The following is a 19,216-nucleotide window of genomic DNA, read 5'->3' as shown; positions in this document are numbered from 1 at the left end:
CTCCAGGGGGCGATACCTAGCCATTCCGTACGATTGGCGCCTGACTCGTTGCCGTCTCCTTCCAATCAGCCGAGTGCGACGCACGTCCTTGGGGAAGTGACGCACTTCGAGTCCAGTGGGGTTGGTGGGAGAGATGAGGGGATTGAGACGGTGGTAGCGGTTGTGTGAAGATGGAGGTAGGAATCCGGGCGCTAAGAAGGCTGGCGAGAGAAGCGTGGTCGACTGGGTTGAAGCAGAGGCGGGAAGCCGGGCGGAGAGGCGGCTGACGGGAGCGGAAAGCGGGGTTTGGAGAGTGTTGTCAGAATGTCGGGGTCAGAATCCGTCGCTTCAAGCTAACTTCCTGCATCCCCTAACTTATCCCCGCGGATCTCTTTTGGTTTCCAGTTTCCCGGAGGAAATGACAATTACCTGACGATCACAGGGCCCTCACACCCCTTCCTGTCAGGGGCCGAGGTGAGCAAGAGCTGCTGACACTTGCGGGGGGGTAGGGGGCACACTGAGGCAGCGGAGGGGGGTAGGGTGGTGGGGAGGAGAGCGCGAAGGCCAAGGACTGGGGATTCGGAACCAGAGACTGCGATTGTGTTTTGAGGAAGTGGTAGAAGCAGTGGTAGCTGCTTCTAGAGCCTATGAGGATTCTAGGAGGGAAAGAAGACCTGCGGAAGGCCTGGGAAACTGCTGGCATCAGCAAACCAGGTTGTTGAAAACAGAGAACGTTTAATTTAAGGAGGAGGGTAATTCTGAGTTAGAAGACTGAGGGAAATTGGGAAGAAATAACTACAGCAATCTTGAGGGATGACGAGGAATTTTTTTTTTTCAGTAGCTAAAGAAATTGGGTTCAGAGAAGTAGTTTGCCTAAAAGGGATTAACCTTGAACATGTGTTCATTCTTGAACTCTGTTGAAGGGATCATATTGTTCCTCTCAGTTTTCTACTCGTCTAAGTAGTTCTTTTACTTACATGATGTCAGCTTGTTTTGCTAATGACAACAGGAAAGGAAAATAGCTGCCAATGGACATGAAAGGAGTTGAACTGAGCATGTGTTTGTTTGCAAGTGACAACTTTGGGAAGATTGCTTTAACTTCATGTCACAGTTTTCCAGCTGTCAAATGGCTGTAATAATGGTTTCTTATGATGTTGTGAAGTAGAAGTAAAGGCTATAGTAAGGCTCTAAATTGTTTCTGGAAAAGGTCTGGTTGAAATATTGTCATACTGTAATATGTGTCACTTGTTTAAGCAAAGCAGGAGTGAAACATGAATGAGACAAAAATTTCCCAGTCTGAGAATATGCAGAATCTTGAATCTTCTACCATCTTTTGAGGATTATAATATTTTTTCAAAAGCATTGTGAACCATTTGCATTGCTCCTTTGTTTCAAGAATTCTCAATTGATGTTAAATGGGCTTATCCTCTAATAAATTCTAATATTTTCAAAGGTGAGAATTAGATGGGTATATGTTATACACACACACACACACACACACACGCACACACACACACATATATATTTAAGTGGAAGAAACAAGAAGTAGATTAGCCACTCCAAGAGTTAAATTTTATTTATGAAAATCAAGAAGACTATGCGCTGGGTGCCGTGGTGCATGTCTGTAATCTCAGTGGCTCCGGAGACTGAGGCAGGAGGTTAACAAGTTCAAAGCCAGCCTCAGCAACTGTGAGGCACTAAGCAACTTCAGTAAGACCCTGTGTCTAAATAAAATACAAAACAGGGCTGGGGGTGTGGCTCAGTGGTTGAGTGCCCAAGTTCAATTCCTGATACCAAAAAAAAAAAAAAAAGAAACACTAGGTAAAATTAAACACAAAAATAATGATACCTGTTGTGGAGAGGATATTTTTTAGAGTGACAGAAATGTTCTGCATCTTTGATCTTTATAATAGGTATGTTTGGCTGTTTACATATGTAGAAATTCACTGAGATAAACATTTACAATTTATGTATCTTACAATAGTTATATCAATGAAATAAGTAATAATTTTAAAAGAGCGGGTGTTAGTGAAGAAGGTTTAGCATTTGTTACAGCATGTTTAATATACGAAAGTTTTCTGATCTGAAGGAAATTTAGTCTTTGTTTAATTAGTTTGGCTCTTAAATAATGATTTGTGCTGTGAGCACTGGGGGAGATAAGTTCTAAAGAAGCTAGATAGCCTTTGTGGTGCACGCCTGTAAACCTAGCAACCCTGGAGGATGAGGCAGGATGATCTCAAATTTGAGGCTAGCCTGGACAATTTATTTTGCCAAAATAAAAAGTAAAAAGGGCTTGGGGTATAGTTCAGTGGTAGAGCACCCCAGGATTCAATTCCAGTAAGGGGGAGCAGGGGAGTCATAAAGATACCCATCCTTGGGGCTGAGGTTGTAGCTTTGTAATAGAGCACTTGCCTCGGATACGTGAGGCCCTGGGTTCCATCCTCAGCACCACATAAAAATAAGTAAATAAAGATATTGTGTGCGGGGCTGAGGGATGTGGCTCAAGTGGTAGTGCGCTCAGCTGGCATGCATGCGGCCTGGGTTCGATTCTCAGCACCACATACAAACAAAGATGTTGTGTCCGCCAAATACTAAAAAAAATAAAATATTTTAAAAAAAAAAGATATTGTGTGCATCCACAACTAAAAAAATATTTTTTTAAAAAAAGATGCCCATCTTTAATTAGGAAAGGAATTTATAATGTTGTGGGGCATGGTGGTACATGCCTTAATTCCAGCTGCATGGGAGGCTGAGGCAGGAATATTGCAAGTTCAAAGCCAGCCTCAACAATTTAGTTAGACTGTCTCAAAATTTAAAGGGGGGTGGGGCTGGGAGTGTGGTTTATTGGTTGAGTGCCCAAGGTGTTCAATCTCTGGTACCAAAAAGGGAAAAAAGCAAAGGTGGTGGTGTGGGGAGAAGGGTTATTTATAATGTTTTAAAAAGTTAATTATTTTAGGCTGAATTGGTGGAATTTTCACTACTGTATCAGGGTTTTCTTGTTGGTTTTTTTTTTTTTTTTTTTTTTTTTTTTTTGGTGTGTGTGTGTGTGTGTGTGAGACAGGCAGGGAGAGAAAGAGGGTTTTTTTGGAGGGGGGCGGAGTTTGCAGGGGACCCAACCCAGTGGCTCTTTACTCCTAAACTATATCCCCAGTTCTCTTTATTTTACTTTTTTTTTTTTTTTTTTTTTTTTTTTTTTAGTTTTAGGTGGACACATTATCTTTATTTTATTTTTATGTGATGCTGAGACTTCAACCCAGTGCCTCACACATGCTAGGCAAACACACTACCACTTGAGCAACATCCCCAGCCCCTCTTTTACTTTTTTTTAATTTTGAGACAGGGTATTGCTAAGTTGTTGGGGCTGGCCTCAAACTTTTAATCCTCCTGCCTCATTTCCCAAGTCTGGGATTACAGGCATGTACTACCACACTGTGCTCTATCAAATTTTAAGAGAAATTTTTTGTGGGGTGGGAGGTGCTAGGGATTGAACCAGGGGGTGCTTTACCACTGAACTACATGCCCAATCCTTTTTTTTTTTTTTTTTTTAATTTTGAGATAGGATCTCGCCAAGTTGTTGAGGGTGTCCCTCAATTATTGAGGCTGACCTTGAACTTGAAATCCTTCTGCATCAGTCTCCTGAGTCACCGGGATTGCAGTTGTGTGCCACCAGGCCTGGCAAAAGAACAATTATTTTAATAACCTGGTATACTAGTGTAGTGTTGAGTAAATAGTATTTAGATTAAAAGTTCTCTAAAGTGAATTAAAAAGAAAAAAAGCTATTTAGAGAAGTAATGTCAAGGCTGAGGTTGTAGCTAAAGAGTCTTTGCCTTCCGCATGTGAGACGCTGGGTTTGATTCTCAGCACCATATAAGAATAAATAAAGGTATTGTGTTCGCCTACAACTAAAAAAAAAAAAATTTAATTTTTTTTTAAGCTGTTGATGGACCTTTATTTCATTCATTTACTTATACATGGTGCTGAGAATTTAACCCAGTGCCTCATGCTAGGCAAATGTGTTCTATCACTGAGCCACAATCCCAGCCCTAAGGGAAAAAAAAAAAGTTGTTTTTTTTTTTTAAATAGTAATGCATACCTGGAGGTAAAACTCAGTCCTAGAGCTTGTGCTTTGCATTTGGGAGGCTTCAATGTGGGAGAATTCAAAACCCCAGCCTTAAAATAAAAATTAAAAAAATTTAAAATATAATAAGGAGGAAATGATGGGGTCTGGGGTTGTGGCTCAGCAGCAGAGTGTTTGCCTAGAATGTGTGAGGCACTGGGTTTGATTCTCAGTACCACATATAAATAAATATAATAAAGGAGGAAATGATAAATTGTTGGTTTTGGTATGGGGTAATGTGAAAAGGAAGGGAATTGGTATTTTTCAACTTTTTGTTCATTATCTAGGCATCCTTCCTTATAATCTGTAATTCTAAAACTGACCCCTTCCCAGAAAGATACAGTAATTTAACAGATGAAAGAAAAGCTGAGTGAGAAGGTAGCTGCATCATGTTCCTATTTTCTCCTTAAGTCCCCATACAATTTATTTTCACTTTAATATTTGCTACAGTTCTAACTTGGTTTTATTATTACTAGTGAAAAGTTACAAAATAGATCCATTAAAATGGATATTCATTGTGGATTTTACCCCTAATTTTACAGATGTTACAGTAAAAGGCTTGTAAACCCTGGGCTGGGGTTGTTGCTCAGTGGCAGAGCACTTGTCTCATATGTGTGAGGCACTGGGTTCAATTCTCAGCACAATATATAAAAAATGAATAAAATAAAGGCCTATCAACAACTAAAAAAATGTAAAAAGAAAAAATTTGTAAACCCTTATGTTTTGTATAACATAAAGTTACCCTTCTGTATTCTTGATAATTGCTATTATCTTATTTATAATTAGTGGAAAAAAATTAAAGTAAACAACAACAAAAAACACAATAAAAGCCAGAGATACTAAATAAAAATCTGTTTTTCATATGCCAAGGGGCGGTGCTTAGAAAGAATGCCTTGTTGATCTGAAACAATGCAGTCTTTCCATGTCTGGTGTAGTCCATGAAATCAGGCCTGATGGTTTATGAGTCCTAGTAGTCACTTATAGAACACTAGTTCCTTGTTTTGAATATGAATCTTGATTCTTTTGGAGTTTTTCATTAACAAACAGTATCATTTTTCCTATCTTGGCAGAGAAGCTTTTTTATTTGTTGTGATAAGCAGAAAAGGATAGGCATCTTTTGCTTTACCAAATAAATCTGTATCTTAACAAAATAAAAAATGAATATTCAGTTATTAATCTAGTACAGTAAATGTTTCCTTTGATTCTTTTCCCTGTCCCTCTTAAGTTTTTGGTTTGCCTGAGAATAGGATAAAAAAAAAATCTTGTTCCTTCCTGAAAAATGCTCACATGAATTTAAACTGAAATTTCAGGAAAAAAATATTTAAGAACTCTCCTACAATAACAGAAATTATGAGTTGTATACTGAGAAAAACTGAGTTCCTTGGGAAAATTTTAGTTTTTTCCATCAAGAACTGCCTGCTTAGCCTGGGGCAGTGGTGTATGCCTGTAATCCCAGCTGAGGCAGGAGGATCACTAGTTCAAGGACAGCCTCAAGAACATAATAAGACCCTGTCTCAAAATAAAGAATAAAAAGGGCTGGGAATGTAGGTCAGTGGTAAAGCACCCCTGGGTTCAATCCCCAGTACCAAAAAACAACAAACATACTTGCTCCTAAACACTGTATACTAGTCATATTATATCCCACACAAATATAAATGTTTATCAAAGTAAAATAACGAGGAGGAAATGTAGAAACAAAGCCTGAAAACAATTTTTTTATCTTCTTAAAAACTTTTATTCTTTTTGCCAATATATCTTAGAGAGGTTGAATATTTCACAGGCATACTTTTTTTCTTACTAATTTCTACTAACTGGAAGTATTCTTCCAGCTGTGTTTTTTATTAAAACACAAACTGATAATAGTGAGGCCCTTTCTGTGTCTAGAGGAACCTTATGGAGTTCCTTAAAAAAATTTTATTGATAGGGCTGAGGATATATAGCCCAATGAGAGAGCACTTGCAGGCAAGTTTCTATAATTCTAGATACCTATGTTAATTGATTGGGGCAGGTGGCAAATTAACTATTAGAATATTATCATTAAAAACTGGTTGGGGGGCTGGGGATGTGGCTCAAGCGGTAGCACGCTTGCCTGGCATGTGCGGGGCGCTGGGTTCAATCCTCAGCCCACATAAAAGTAAAATAAAGATGTTGTGTCTACCAAAAACTAAAAAATAAATATTTAAAAAAAAAACTGGTTAGGGGCTGGGATTGTGGCTCAGTGGTAGAACGCTTGCCTAGCAAGTGTGAGGCACTGGGTTTGATTCTCAGCACTGCATATAAATAAATATGATAAAGGCCCATTGACAAATAAAGAATATATTTTTTTAAAAAAGGTTGGTTTTGGGCTGGGGCTGTAGCTCAGTGGCAGAGCACTTGCCTAGCATGTGTGAGGCATTGGGTCCGATCTCCACACCACATAAAAACATAAATAAAGGCATGCTGTCCATCTACAACTATATAAAAAGTAATTTTTAAAAATTGGTTATTGTTAAGCAATTGTATCTGGCAATGTGATAAGCTTTGTGCTCTAAATCCCATTTTTTCCTCAGCCATATGAGGTGATTACCATTATAATCCCTGCTTTATAGATGAGGAAAACCTGTTCAAGGTTATACAGTAAGTGGCAGAGCTGGTACTTGAACCCAGGTCTTTCTGACACTAGTCTTTTGCTGTTACTTATAATGCTCTACTGCTACGTATGTTCCATTATAGTTTTTGGTGTCAAAAAAGAATCATGGCAGTTATATCTGAGATTAGATGTTGCTGTTAGCTTTGTGTGGGGTAGTCCTATTCAGAATAGAAAGAGTGAATTAGTAGTCTAGTTGGTCCAAGAGGAATGGATTGGGTCTTTAGCCAGTAGAAGTTCTTTTTTTTTTCCCCCTTCCATCTCTTTCAGAAAGTTTTGATCAGACCAAGACTAGTCAAGAACTGCTAAAAGAACTAGTTTGCCTTTTGGCTTTGGCAGGCTCTTTCTCTTTTAGTATTATCCATCCATATCTTGGCATTGTTGGGTTTTCCCCAAAATCCTGTATAAATAGGAATCTTATTTTTTTTAACATTATAATTTCTAGCTGAAGATGTAACTCTGGTAGAGGGCTTGCCTAGATGTGCAAGGCCCTAGGTTCAGTCCCCATGCTGAAAAGAAATTATAATTTCTAAAATGGAGGAGAGGTAGATTTTATGTGCAGCTATTTTAGAGGAGGATAAGTTTCCTATGACAGTATCAGGATTTGCATCAAAGGAACCTAACAACAAAGATAATTGGTAAGTCAACAATAATTTTTGTGGTTTGACAGTTAAGTGTAATAATTATGAAATTATAATCTATTAAATATTTAGAGAAATTTTAAGTAACATAGTTAAACAGGTTATATATAAAGGCTGGTTCCTAATTAGGACTGAAAAAATTATTCATTAGAACAATAGACAATAATTTAGGACAACCAAGATGGTTAAGGTTAATAAGAGATAAAAGAATTAGAAATTGTGGGCTGGGGGCTAGGGATATAGCTCAGTTGGTAGAGTGCTTGCCTCTCATGCACAAGGCCCTGAGTTAAATCCCCAGCACCACCAAAAAAAAATTGAAAATTGTGATTGATGTTGGCAGGCTTGTGACTTATGTGTGTCATATGATCAAAGCCATGAGAAAGAGGAATGGTATTTGTAAAATTAAACTAGAATAAAAATATTATCACAAGCTGAAAAGAGATACTGAAAATCTCTAGTACCTTGCTATTCTTTTTTGTTTTTTAACTTGGCAATTTGGAGTTTTTCCTCTTTCTTCTAATTCTTTTTCCCTTTTTCCCCCTACAGACATTCCATACACCAAGCTTGGGTGATGAGGAATTTGAAATCCCACCTATCTCCTTGGATTCTGATCCCTCACTGGCTGTCTCAGATGTGGTTGGCCACTTTGATGACCTGGCAGACCCTTCCTCCTCACAGGATGGCAGTTTTTCAGCCCAGTATGGGGTCCAGACATTGGACATGCCTGTGGGCATGACCCATGGCTTGATGGAGCAGGGCGGGGGGCTCCTGAGTGGGGGCTTGACCATGGTAAGGGGCATCATTAGGCTCACTTAAATTCATGGGCATAGTGTTAGGGAAGACAAAAGTTACTCTTTATTTTCTACAATAGTTGGGTATTACTTGGTTTTTTCTTGTTGCTAAAGGTTCACCAATGAAGACTTAATATCACCTGAATAAAAGAGATTTACTATCTGGGTCAGTTTTACTTGAAAAATGATTTTAGATTATAAAATGTCTGATATCAGCCTTTAAAAATGATATGTTATGATTTTTGGGCGGGTGGGGGGAACAAAAATAATGTTGTTGTTTTTTTCCTCCTTTTTACTGTGGCCTTCACATCCTAGAATTAAAATGTATGGTAGTTGGCACATTGACAGATTTATTTAAAAATGATTTGAATTTAATGTAGTGTTAATTGTGGATTTTTATGTGCTGTAAGTAAAATTGTTGAGTTTCCAGCACATATCCAGTAGCCTGTCTACAGTTCTATATTTGTTGTCAAACAGCTCTTAATATTGGTCTTATCTACTATAATTGCCTGTGCTTTGCAGCTTTAAATTCCATTATTTTTTCTGGACTTGGTGGCACATGCCTGTAATCCCAGTGACTTGGGAGGCTGAGGCAGGATGATCACAGGTTCCAGGCTGGCCTCAGCAACTTATTGAGACCCAAGTTAACAAGAAAGACCCTGTCTCACAAATTTTTTAAATGGCTGAGGATGTAACTTATTGGTATAACACCCATGGGTTCAGTCCCCAGTACCAAAAAACGAATTTTTTAAAAAGTTTTTCTTGTTCGTATGTGTTGTCTCTGTCACAGTTTACTGAGTAAATATTTGCTTTTTAAGATAATATGTTCAAGATTAAAACTTCTCTGATTATTTTTAGTTATTTTAGAATAGGCCTTTGAATGCAAAGAAGTGGATTTGCTAATCTCTGTACATTTTTTAAATGCTTAATATGTTTTTTAGGTAGATAGATTATTTGATGTTTTGTAGAGTTTAAATTATGATACAGTCTGGGTAAGCAAAGTATAAGCTGTCCTGCATTCAGTGGGGAAGTGGTGCTTTTTTATATTTAGTGTTTAATTAGTCCTTTTGCTTCTCTCAGGACTTGGACCATTCTATAGGAACTCAGTATAGTGCCAACCCACCTGTTACAATTGATGTACCAATGACAGACATGACCTCTGGCTTGATGGGGCATAGCCAGTTGACCACCATTGATCAGTCAGAACTGAGTTCTCAACTGGGTTTGAGCTTAGGGGGTAGCACCATCTTGCCACCTGCTCAGTCACCTGAGGATCGTCTTTCAACCACCCCTTCACCTACAAGTTCACTTCATGAGGATGGTGTTGAGGATTTCCGGAGGGTGAGACATTCCCTGCCAAAATTAATTAACATAATGTTCTAGGACAAAACTCTTAGCATAAATTATAGTTCCTAATCAGTACTCTTTGCTCCTACCCCACCATCTCCTGTTTCCTTCTGGGTTGTGGGGTCCCGCCTCTCAACTTCCAGTCTCTCAATCTCTATTCTTATTGGTCTTCAAATATTTTACTCATAACTTTTAAACCTATTGCTTTTACTTTTAGCATAAATTTCATGCATATGGATATTTCCCCCATATAAAAATCATTTTCTTATAGTTCTCAAAACAATAGTACTTGATCTCTTCCATCTTATAATTCTCTCTTTTCTCTCTTACAGCAACTTCCCAGTCAGAAGACAGTGGTAGTGGAAGCAGGGAAAAAGCAGAAGGCCCCAAAGAAGAGAAAAAAGAAAGATCCTAATGAACCTCAGAAACCAGTTTCAGCATATGCTTTATTTTTTCGTGATACACAGGCTGCCATCAAGGGGCAGAATCCTAATGCCACCTTTGGAGAGGTTTCAAAAATTGTGGCTTCCATGTGGGACAGTCTTGGAGAGGAACAAAAACAGGTAAGGAAAAAAGAAATATGGATAGTGAATGCTCCAGAAGTTTTTAAGATTAAAAAAGGTTTTCTTCCAACTTTTTTTTCTTCTTTTTTTGTGGGAGAAAAAGTCTTATTAAGTTGCTGAGCCTGGCCTGTAACTTGTAATCCTTCTGTCTCAGCCTCTTGAGTCACTGGGATTATAGGCATGTCTTATATTTTCAACTTTCTTCCTTATCTGTCAGCTTTTTGTTAATGGCATTCACATATCATCCTATGAGAAGTTCCAGCTGTACACTGAATTCAGAAAACCCCATTATATCTAAATACATTATGTATGTATTTTGTGGTGCTGAGGGTGAAACCCAGAAATTTGCACATTAAGCTACATTCTACCACTGAGCTATGTCCCTAACACATAAAGCCTATTTTAAAATTATCAACAACAGGGCTGGGGTTGTGGCTCAGTGGTAGAGAGCTTGCCTAGCATGGGTGAGGCACTGAGTTCAATTCTCAGCACCACATATAAATAAATGAATAAAATGAAGGTCCATCAACAACTAAAAAATTAAAAATTAAAAAGAAATTCTCAGTAAAACATTAATATAAAAAATTGCATCAAAATGTCTAAAAATATACCATAAATATTTATGGTATAAATATTTAGCAGGCCATAACTTGAGCCTATTGCTTTGCCTTCATTACATGTAAATTTAGAATTATGTAACCAGTGATTTGGGTTTTATTTTTTATCTGCAGGGTTTGCCATTAATGCCCCTCTACGGAACACTCATTTGTAACTCAAAAATGCAAATTTTCTTCTCATTACTCTTAATCCCTTTTGATGTACTTAAAGGTTGATTTCCCTTTTCATCAAATGTTACTGTTTCTTAATGAGTTCTGTTTTGTTTTTTTCCTTTTTACCAGGGATTGAACTCAGGGGCACTTGGCTACTGAGTCACATCCCCAGCCCTATTTTGTATTTTACTTAGAGACAGGGTCTCACTTAGTTGCTTAGTGCCTGGCTGTCACTGGGGCTGGCTTTGAACTCGGGATCCTCCTGCCTCAGCTTTCCGAGTCCCTGGAATTAGAGGTGTGCAACAATCGCACTTTGCTTGAGGCTGTCTTTAACATGTGATCCTCCTGCCTCTGCTTCTCCTTATTGAGTTGCTGGATTTATAGGCATGCACCATCACACCCATTCCCCCTACCCATCTTTACTAGAGTGGAGACTCATAAAACTTTTAAATGGTACTACTGAGACACAAATCTAGATTGTTTTAACTAAAAAAAATCATATGTGCTTTCCATTAATAATTTCTCTCATAATTCCTCGTGTATCTATTAACTCTGTGATATTTAGATATTTAATGTTTCTAAGCTTTTATTTATTTTTTCCAATTTTTGATATTAGGCTATTTTTTAAAAAGTTGCATGTTGATCTTAATTGTAAAAGTTTGTATTTAGAATCTCATTAATCTCCCTAAAAATAAAATGAATGGTGTACACCCTTAACTCAAGATTTTTTTTTGTAAGACCCTGTCTCTTCAAAAAGAAAATTGATACTATATAAGATACAACAATTGAAAGTGACTGCTCCTAGACTCATGTCTTATAGAAAGCAAGTCTTATTAATATTTGAAACAAAAAGCTGAATTTATTGCAGATAATTTCTATCAATTATCTGCTGCTGCTGCTGAACAAATTACCACAAATTTAATGGCTTAAGACAGCAGCCATTTATTATTTCATATGGTTGTGGGGATTGATTGGTTTTTCTGTTGCTATATTCACAGGCTTTTTATTTTAAGACAGTGTCTTGCTGAGTTGCCCAACTTGTCCTCCACCCTCAGTCTCCATGGGATTACAGACATGTGTCATTGTACCTGGCTAATCACTGATTGTAATCAAATGGTAGCTGAGGGCTGGGGATGTAGCTTAGCCTACATCAGGCCCCAAGTTCAAATTGCAGTACCAGGCATGGAGGGGGAAAGCTAGTATGGATGCCCAGGACTATTTTGTCCATAACTGGCAGTTGGTACTACCTATTGGCTAAGATGTTGGTTCTTCTTCAAGTAGGTTAGACTAGTTTGTTTACAGTATTGCAGACCAAAGAGTAACATTCCAAGAATGGGAAAATAGGTGCCTCACAAGTCTCTTAAATCTCAGTGTCACTTCAGTTACATTGTGATGATCAAACAAGTCACAAGAGCTGGTCCAGATTTTAAAAAAGGAGAAATATGCTTTAGTTTTTTGTTTTTTAGTACCCAGTATTGAACCCAGGGACTCTCAACCACTGAGCCACGTCCCCAGCATTTTTTGTTTTGACTCGCTAAGTTCCTTAGGACCTCACTAAGTTGGTGAGGCTAGCTTTGAACTTGCGATCCTCCTGCCTCAGTCTCCAGAGCACTGGCATTACAATCATGCATCACCATGCCTGGCTATGCCTTAGCTTTTTTTTTTTTTTTTTTTAATGTTTATTTAGTTATAGGTGAACAACACAGTACCTTTTTTATTTTTATGTGGTGCTGAGGATTGAACTCAATGCCTCACACATACGAGGCAAGAACTTTACCACTGAGCAACAGCCTTAGCCCCTTTGCTTTAGCTTTTGATGAGACAAAGGCAGTGCAGATTGGGAGGAATTCTGTGACTATCTTGCCAAGCAATTTACCACATTCTTAAAGGTTATGGACAGATTCAGTCTAAGCAGAATACTACTGATCTTAGTTTGGGGGCCAGAGTGAGTTTTTTTGTTGCTCTTACAGAAGTGAGAATGCATTGATTTTCACTTTAGAGGTTATTCTGGCAAGACTCTTGTTGATGCTTGACTTTCAGAGGCATGCTCAGTGGAATGAGTCTGTCTTGGGGGCTGTCTTTTGGGCTCTCAGAGTTGTGATCAGAGCAAGATGCATTGTCATTCACTATATTCACTGATGAATAATACAGAATTATCAGTCATTTTTAAGAGTGTGGGAATTTTTTTTTTTAGAGAGAGAAAATTTTAATATTTATTTTTTAGTTTTTGGCAGACACAATATCTTTGTTTGTATATGGTGCTGAGGATCGAACCCGGGCTGCATGCATCCAGGCGAGCTCGCTACCCCTTGAGCCACATCTCCAGCCCAAGAGTGTGGGAATTTTCTTTTTTAGATATTTTTTTTTAGTTATACATGGGCACAATATCTTTATTTTGTTTATTTATTTCTATGTGGTGCTGAGGATTGAACCCAGAGCCTCACACGTGAGAAGTGAGTGCTCTACCACTGAGCCACAACCCCAGCCCAAGTGTGGGAATTTTATAAACAGTTTCTCTCTTGCAGGTGTATAAGAGGAAAACTGAAGCTGCCAAAAAAGAGTATCTAAAGGCTCTGGCTGCATATAAAGACAACCAAGAGTGTCAGGTAAGAGAGTTAGAATAAATGAACATTTAAACCAATAAGTTTTGTTTATTCATTTGTTTCTAGCTGTTAGTGGTTATAAGTAAATACCAACACTAAGTAGTATTAAAAGCTTTAAAAATATTTAATAGCTTTCCCATTATTTCACATCTAGAAACCTTGACAGTCTTTGAGTTTATTTCTAGCACTTAAGTTAGCAAAGGGAGGACTCAGAGCTGCTCCTTTAAAAACTATATCTTTTCTTGAAAAGTAATTAGAATGGATGTCCTCCAGTGAAGAGCAAATCTCTCAATTACTTTCCCCTCCTTTTTCTGCTTTGGTCTTCTTTTAGGCCACTGTAGAAACAGTGGAATTGGATCCAGTGCCACCATCACAGACTCCTTCACCGCCACCTGTGGCCACTGTTGACCCAGCATCTCCAGCACCAGCCTCAACAGAGTCCCCTGCCCTGTCGCCTTGCATCGTTGTTAACTCCACTCTTTCGTCCTATGTGGCAAACCAGGCATCTTCTGGGGCTGGGGGTCAGCCCAATATCACGAAGTTGATTATTACCAAACAGATGTTGCCCTCTTCTATTACCATGTCTCAAGGAGGGATGGTTACTGTTATCCCAGCCACAGTGGTGACCTCCCGGGGGCTTCAATTAGGTCAAACTAGTACAGCTACCATCCAGCCCAGCCAGCAAGCCCAGATTGTTACTCGGTCAGTGTTGCAGGCAGCAGCAGCAGCTGCTGCTTCTATGCAACTGCCTCCGCCTCGACTACAGCCCCCTCCATTACAACAGATGCCTCAGCCCCCAACTCAGCAGCAAGTCACCATTCTGCAGCAGCCTCCTCCACTTCAGGCCATGCAACAGCCTCCACCTCAGAAAGTTCGAATCAATTTACAACAACAGCCACCTCCTCTGCAAAGCAAGATTGTGCCTCCACCCACTCTGAAAATGCAGACTACCTTAGTCCCACCAGCTGTGGAAAGCAGTCCTGAGCGACCTATGAACAGCAGTCCTGAGGCCCATACAGTAGAGGCAACCTCCCCTGAGACCATCTGTGAGATGATTACAGATGTAGTTCCTGAGGTAAGCCTGTTTTTAATTGTTTCCTTTAGACCAATGGAAATGTGTAAGAGCATTTTCAAAAAGTAGGAGTTGCTTCTAGCATTTAATGCCTGGCAACCTGGAGCAGGAAACATTCTGCAGACTTGCAGACTGTCATGTGTAACTTACTATCATGTATAATAACAATCAACAAAATAAAATTAAAAAGAAAAAGGAAACATCCTTCAGACAGATGACAGTTCTCTGTAGCAGTGAGTTCTTCCACCCAAAATCTTGTTTTGGGCAAAAAAAAAAAAATTGTCATTCGGTCCTAAATCACTCCATAAGTTAAGCAGAGATAACACCGTGGTTCTATGAGAAAGAAATAATTATATAACCTATAGTTCTTATTTAGAGGTGTCTCCCCAAGGATCCTAAACTTTGTAGTTATAAGTCCTTACACTTTTACTAGGTCCTTTTTTTTTTTTTAATATTATTTTTTAGAGGCTGGGGCTTGGCTCAGAGGTAGAGCACTTGCCTTGTACTTGTGAGGCACTGGGTTCAATCCTCAGCATCACATAAAAATAAATAAAATAAAGGCATGCTGTCCATCTACAACTACAAAAAAAAATTTTTTTAAATATTATTTTTTAGTTGTAGTTGGACACAGTCTCTTTTATTTTTATGTGGTGCTGAGGATCGAACCCAGGGCCTCACACATGCTAGGCGGGCGCTCTACTGCTGAGCCATAATCCCAGACCCTCTACTAGGTCTTAATTACTTAGCTTGATGCTTTCATATGTAGGGGGTAGGCTAAAAATATAACTCAGTGAGAGTGCTTGCCTTGCAAGAGCAAGGCTTAGGTTCCATGGAGTCTCAAAGAGGGCTAGGGATATAGTTCAGTAGTAGAGCCCTTGCCTAACATGGGAGGCCCTGGGTTTTTAGTTCCTAGCACCAGCACCAAAAAAAAAAAAAAAAAAAAAAGATGGGGGAGGGGTTGGGTGAAGGTCTAAGACTCTGCTCTGGTTCTACAATTAAATAATCATTTCAAAAAGTAATACTCTATCAACAGGAAACTCTGGATTTCCAAATTTCACTTTTTCTAATAGCAATATATTTTGTCTTAGTCCTCCTCAACTAGTTGAGATTGACTGAACCTGTACTCACATATTAATTTTGATACTTTCAGAGGAATATCATCTAAGTGTGAGGCCAGGCTCACCCAAACAGGCGCACAACTGTAATCCCATTGGCTCAGGAGGCTGAGGCAAGGAGGATCATGAGTTCAAAGCCAGCCTCAGCAAAAGCAAGCCTCTGAACAATTGAGACCCTGTCTCTAAATAAAATACAAAATAGGGCTGGGGATATGGTCAAGTGCCTCTAAGTTCAATCCCCAGTACCCAAAAAGAAAAAATCAGTGATGAGTTACATTAACACTAGCATTAGCCTATGCCCAGCCTTCCCCTATTGAGGAGAATCTTCATTCTTTGCAAAGCTCTATAAATGGGGATACCACAAATTCACCTTTTTCTGGAACTTTAACCCTATAAAGAACATATTTTACTCATTGGATCCTAGGGATAATTTGACTAGCTAGCTGGCAGGCAAGTAGGAATGTGATTCATCTTGTTGCTCTCTTCTTGTCATAGGTCGAATCTCCTTCTCAGATGGATGTTGAATTGGTGAGTGGGTCTCCTGTGACACTGTCACCCCAGCCTCGCTGTGTAAGGTCTGGTTGTGAGAACCCTCCCGTTGTGAGTAAGGATTGGGACAATGAATACTGCAGCAATGAGTGTGTGGTGAAACACTGCAGGTGAGTTTACAGTTCCTGTGGTGGAAAACATGGTAATATTGAACATATTATCAGCATTATCTTACCTAATGGACTGTAGGCTGCTATATCTGATGAAAGGCTACTAGAAAAGTTCCCTTGCTTTAAAAAGTTTAAACTTAGGACTGATGATGTAACTTGTATTGTATTTAACTAGCAAGAGGCCCTAGGTTCAACTCTAGCACTGACCCTCAAAAAAGTTGCCTTTGCCACACAGCCAGAGGACATAATTAATAATTCACACTTTATAGAATGTATGTTCATTAAAAATAGATGATTTAGCTGGGTGCAGTGGCACACACCTAGAATCCCAGCAACTCAGGAGGCTGAGGCAGGAGGATCACAGGTTAGAGCCAGCCTCAACAACTTAGCAAGATTGTCTAAAAATAAAAAATAAGGGCTGGGGATATACCTCAGTTGGTAGAGTGCTTGCCTTGCATGCACAGGCCCTGGGTTCAATTGCCAGCATCACAAAAAAATAAAAATAAAAAGTAAAAGATGGGGGCCTGGGGTATCATGCTTGCCTAATATGCATGCATGCACTTCATGAATGTAAAATAAAGATATTGTGTCCACCTAAAACTAAAAAATAAATTTAAAAAAAGAAAAGTAAAAAAGGGCTGGGGATACGGCTCACTGGTTAAGCACCCCTGGATTCAATCCCTAGTACAGGGGGTAGGGAGGTTAAAAAATAAAGAAAGATGACACATTAAGCTGGTAAGTGATTGTGAATTAAGATTCACAATCCTTACTGCAAATTCCCCATTTAGGGAATTGGAAAGTAGCATAACAAGGTGTTCAGTGTGAGGGAGTAAACAGTTCTGCTCTCTACCCAAACTTTTTGGGAATTACCTATATATCAACAAAACAAGGCATTTGTATATCTTATCTCAAGTCCTTTACAGTAGATTAACGTTGCCTCTACCTCAGATTTAAAAAGTGTACTATCTCACTTTGATACTGCAATAAATTACCTGGGGATGTATTTGTTTAAGAATGTTAAAATGAACCTATATAGGTTGTAATTCTAAGTTTGTGTTTTCTTTTTCTCTCTTAGGGATGTATTCTTGGCCTGGGTAGCCTCTAGAAATTCAAACACTGTGGTGTTTGTGAAATAGTCTTTCTTGTTGTACTCCAAGCCGGTGAAGATCTATATACTGGGAACAACTCCAAGAGTCTGTTTTGAAACTCAAGCTTGGCTTCTGGTAGTGCCTGATCAAGCTTTGATGGTCCTTCATGCTTTATCCCCTTTTCCTTCCTTTAGCAGAGACCAAGTTACAGAGCAGGGCCACGGAGTTTGCTGTATTCTGGAATTACTCTTTACTTTTAACTATAAGCAGAAATATCAGGAAAACAGCAAAGCAAAGGGCAAAAGGAGTATGGATAAGCAAATCATAGGGGTTATATGGGTGGTGGTATGGGTGCTTAGAGAAACTCTGATGTAATTGTCATAGAACTTGCCTAAAATATAATTAAAATGATGGGAGAATTATTCAATCTTGATGCTAGGAGAAAACACCACTGTGTGCATTCATTTTAAGAGGGATTGGGGGAAAAGCTCAGTAGTAGAGAGGTTCAATCCTCAGCATTCCCCCCAAAAGCAGGGGATGAATAAGAGATAGCATTACTAATATATCATTACACTGCTTTGACAAAAGTTTTCAGCACAGTAGGCACATTGAGCTATAGAGAAAATGGCATCACCCAAGAGTTTATTTTTCTTTACAAATTTTCTGCAGTCAACAGCCTTCCTCATCTGACTTGTTATCAAAACTTGAATAGGGAGACCCCACCCTTAAATTATCATAAGAGGCTTCACCAAAGCCTTTTTTAAAATGTTCTATTATCAGATAAAAGTTAGAACAGCAGTGTTTTCATTTGCATAATGTAGGTCAATTCTCTGTATACTCTTGGCACTTCCTAAGATGAACTTACTTGATTTTTCTTGGAAATAAACTATAGAATAATAGATGAGCAAAACTACACAATTGTAACAATAAGTAAAAGTTTAGAGCATAACAGCCCTAGTGGTGATGGTCTTAAGTAAACTCAAATTTATTTAACTTGAAAAATACTTTCCTAGAGAACCTCCTTATTCAACCATGGTTGGATAAGAATCACTAATTGCTAATCACTTGATTCTGTACAGACCTTGTTTTTTAATGATCAACATGTCTGTGCTTTCCATGCAATCAGTTTAAGTTTAAAACCCTTACAATCACCTAATGAGATAGATAACATTGCTATTTCACTTAGAAGAAATTATACTTGAGATATGAGTTTGTACAAGAACACAGTTAAGTAATAAAGCCAGAATTTCACCTCAAAATCCTAATTATAATACAAACCTTTATTTAAATAAGGGGAAAAGCTATTGTACAAATACAATTCTTCAGGTGTAGCCTACAAAGTCATGGCTCTGGGTGCTTAACCTTGTAAGCAAGTGCTTCTATAAATTCTTAGGTTTAGAGATGATACCATCTGGATACCTTTGCTTGAACCGTGCAACTACGTCTGGGTCTAGTAGGTGGATCCCATCCAGTTGGTTTCCAAGGGTGATCCTGAAACATGTCAAACAGAAATCCTGGAATTAAAGGGCTTTATTATTAAAAGATGCAGATGTTTTATTAAGACTGCCTTTTATCCCATGTCAGTTCATTTTAAAAGACCATAACACCAGAAGAGCATATGGTAGCATGACTAGTTAAGTATTGGCACGGATGCTGACGTTAAAACGGGGGATATGCCGGGTGTGGTGGTGCACGCTTGTAATCCCAGCAGCTTGGGAGGCTGAGACAGGAGGATCATGAGTTCAAAGCCAGCCACAGCAGCTGTGAGGCACTAAGCAACTCAATGAGACCCTGTCTCTAAGTATAATACAAAAAAAAAAAAAAAAAAAAAAGGGCTGAGGATGT

The 19,216-nt window shown here is 38.7% G+C and overlaps 2 protein-coding genes across 2 annotated transcripts in view; one reads left to right on the top strand and one right to left on the bottom strand.

Annotated features, from left to right (window-relative positions):
- Positions 1-18: 18 nt before the first annotated feature.
- Positions 19-18,913, top strand: Tox4 (TOX high mobility group box family member 4). The gene is made up of 9 exons (XM_005341482.5): positions 19-176; positions 385-453; positions 7,910-8,152; positions 9,235-9,495; positions 9,834-10,064; positions 13,360-13,440; positions 13,769-14,512; positions 16,120-16,283; positions 17,359-18,913. The coding sequence occupies exons 1-9, from the start codon at positions 171-173 to the stop codon at positions 17,417-17,419; spliced, it is 1,860 nt and encodes a 619-aa protein (XP_005341539.1). The 5' UTR covers positions 19-170; the 3' UTR covers positions 17,420-18,913.
- Mettl3 (methyltransferase 3, N6-adenosine-methyltransferase complex catalytic subunit) overlaps positions 18,631-19,216 on the bottom strand; it is a 14,476-nt gene continuing 13,890 nt past the window's right edge. The window contains exon 11 of the mRNA XM_005341481.4: positions 18,631-18,862. Within this exon, the coding sequence (XP_005341538.2) occupies positions 18,751-18,862 (112 nt within the window). The 3' untranslated portion in view covers positions 18,631-18,750. The remainder of the gene's footprint in view (positions 18,863-19,216) is intronic.

Source organism: Ictidomys tridecemlineatus, chromosome 5, assembly GCF_052094955.1.
Source record: "Ictidomys tridecemlineatus isolate mIctTri1 chromosome 5, mIctTri1.hap1, whole genome shotgun sequence".
NCBI lineage: Eukaryota > Metazoa > Chordata > Mammalia > Rodentia > Sciuridae > Ictidomys > Ictidomys tridecemlineatus.
This window is presented reverse-complemented; position numbering and strand designations above follow the sequence as displayed.

Bases quoted from the DNA above. Each gene is read 5' to 3' on its own strand.
- Tox4 (XM_005341482.5), top strand. The intron at 8,153-9,234 runs GTAAGGGGCATC...TGCTTCTCTCAG, and splicing joins TGAGTGGGGGCTTGACCATG to GACTTGGACCATTCTATAGG. The intron at 9,496-9,833 runs GTGAGACATTCC...TCTCTCTTACAG, and splicing joins GTGTTGAGGATTTCCGGAGG to CAACTTCCCAGTCAGAAGAC.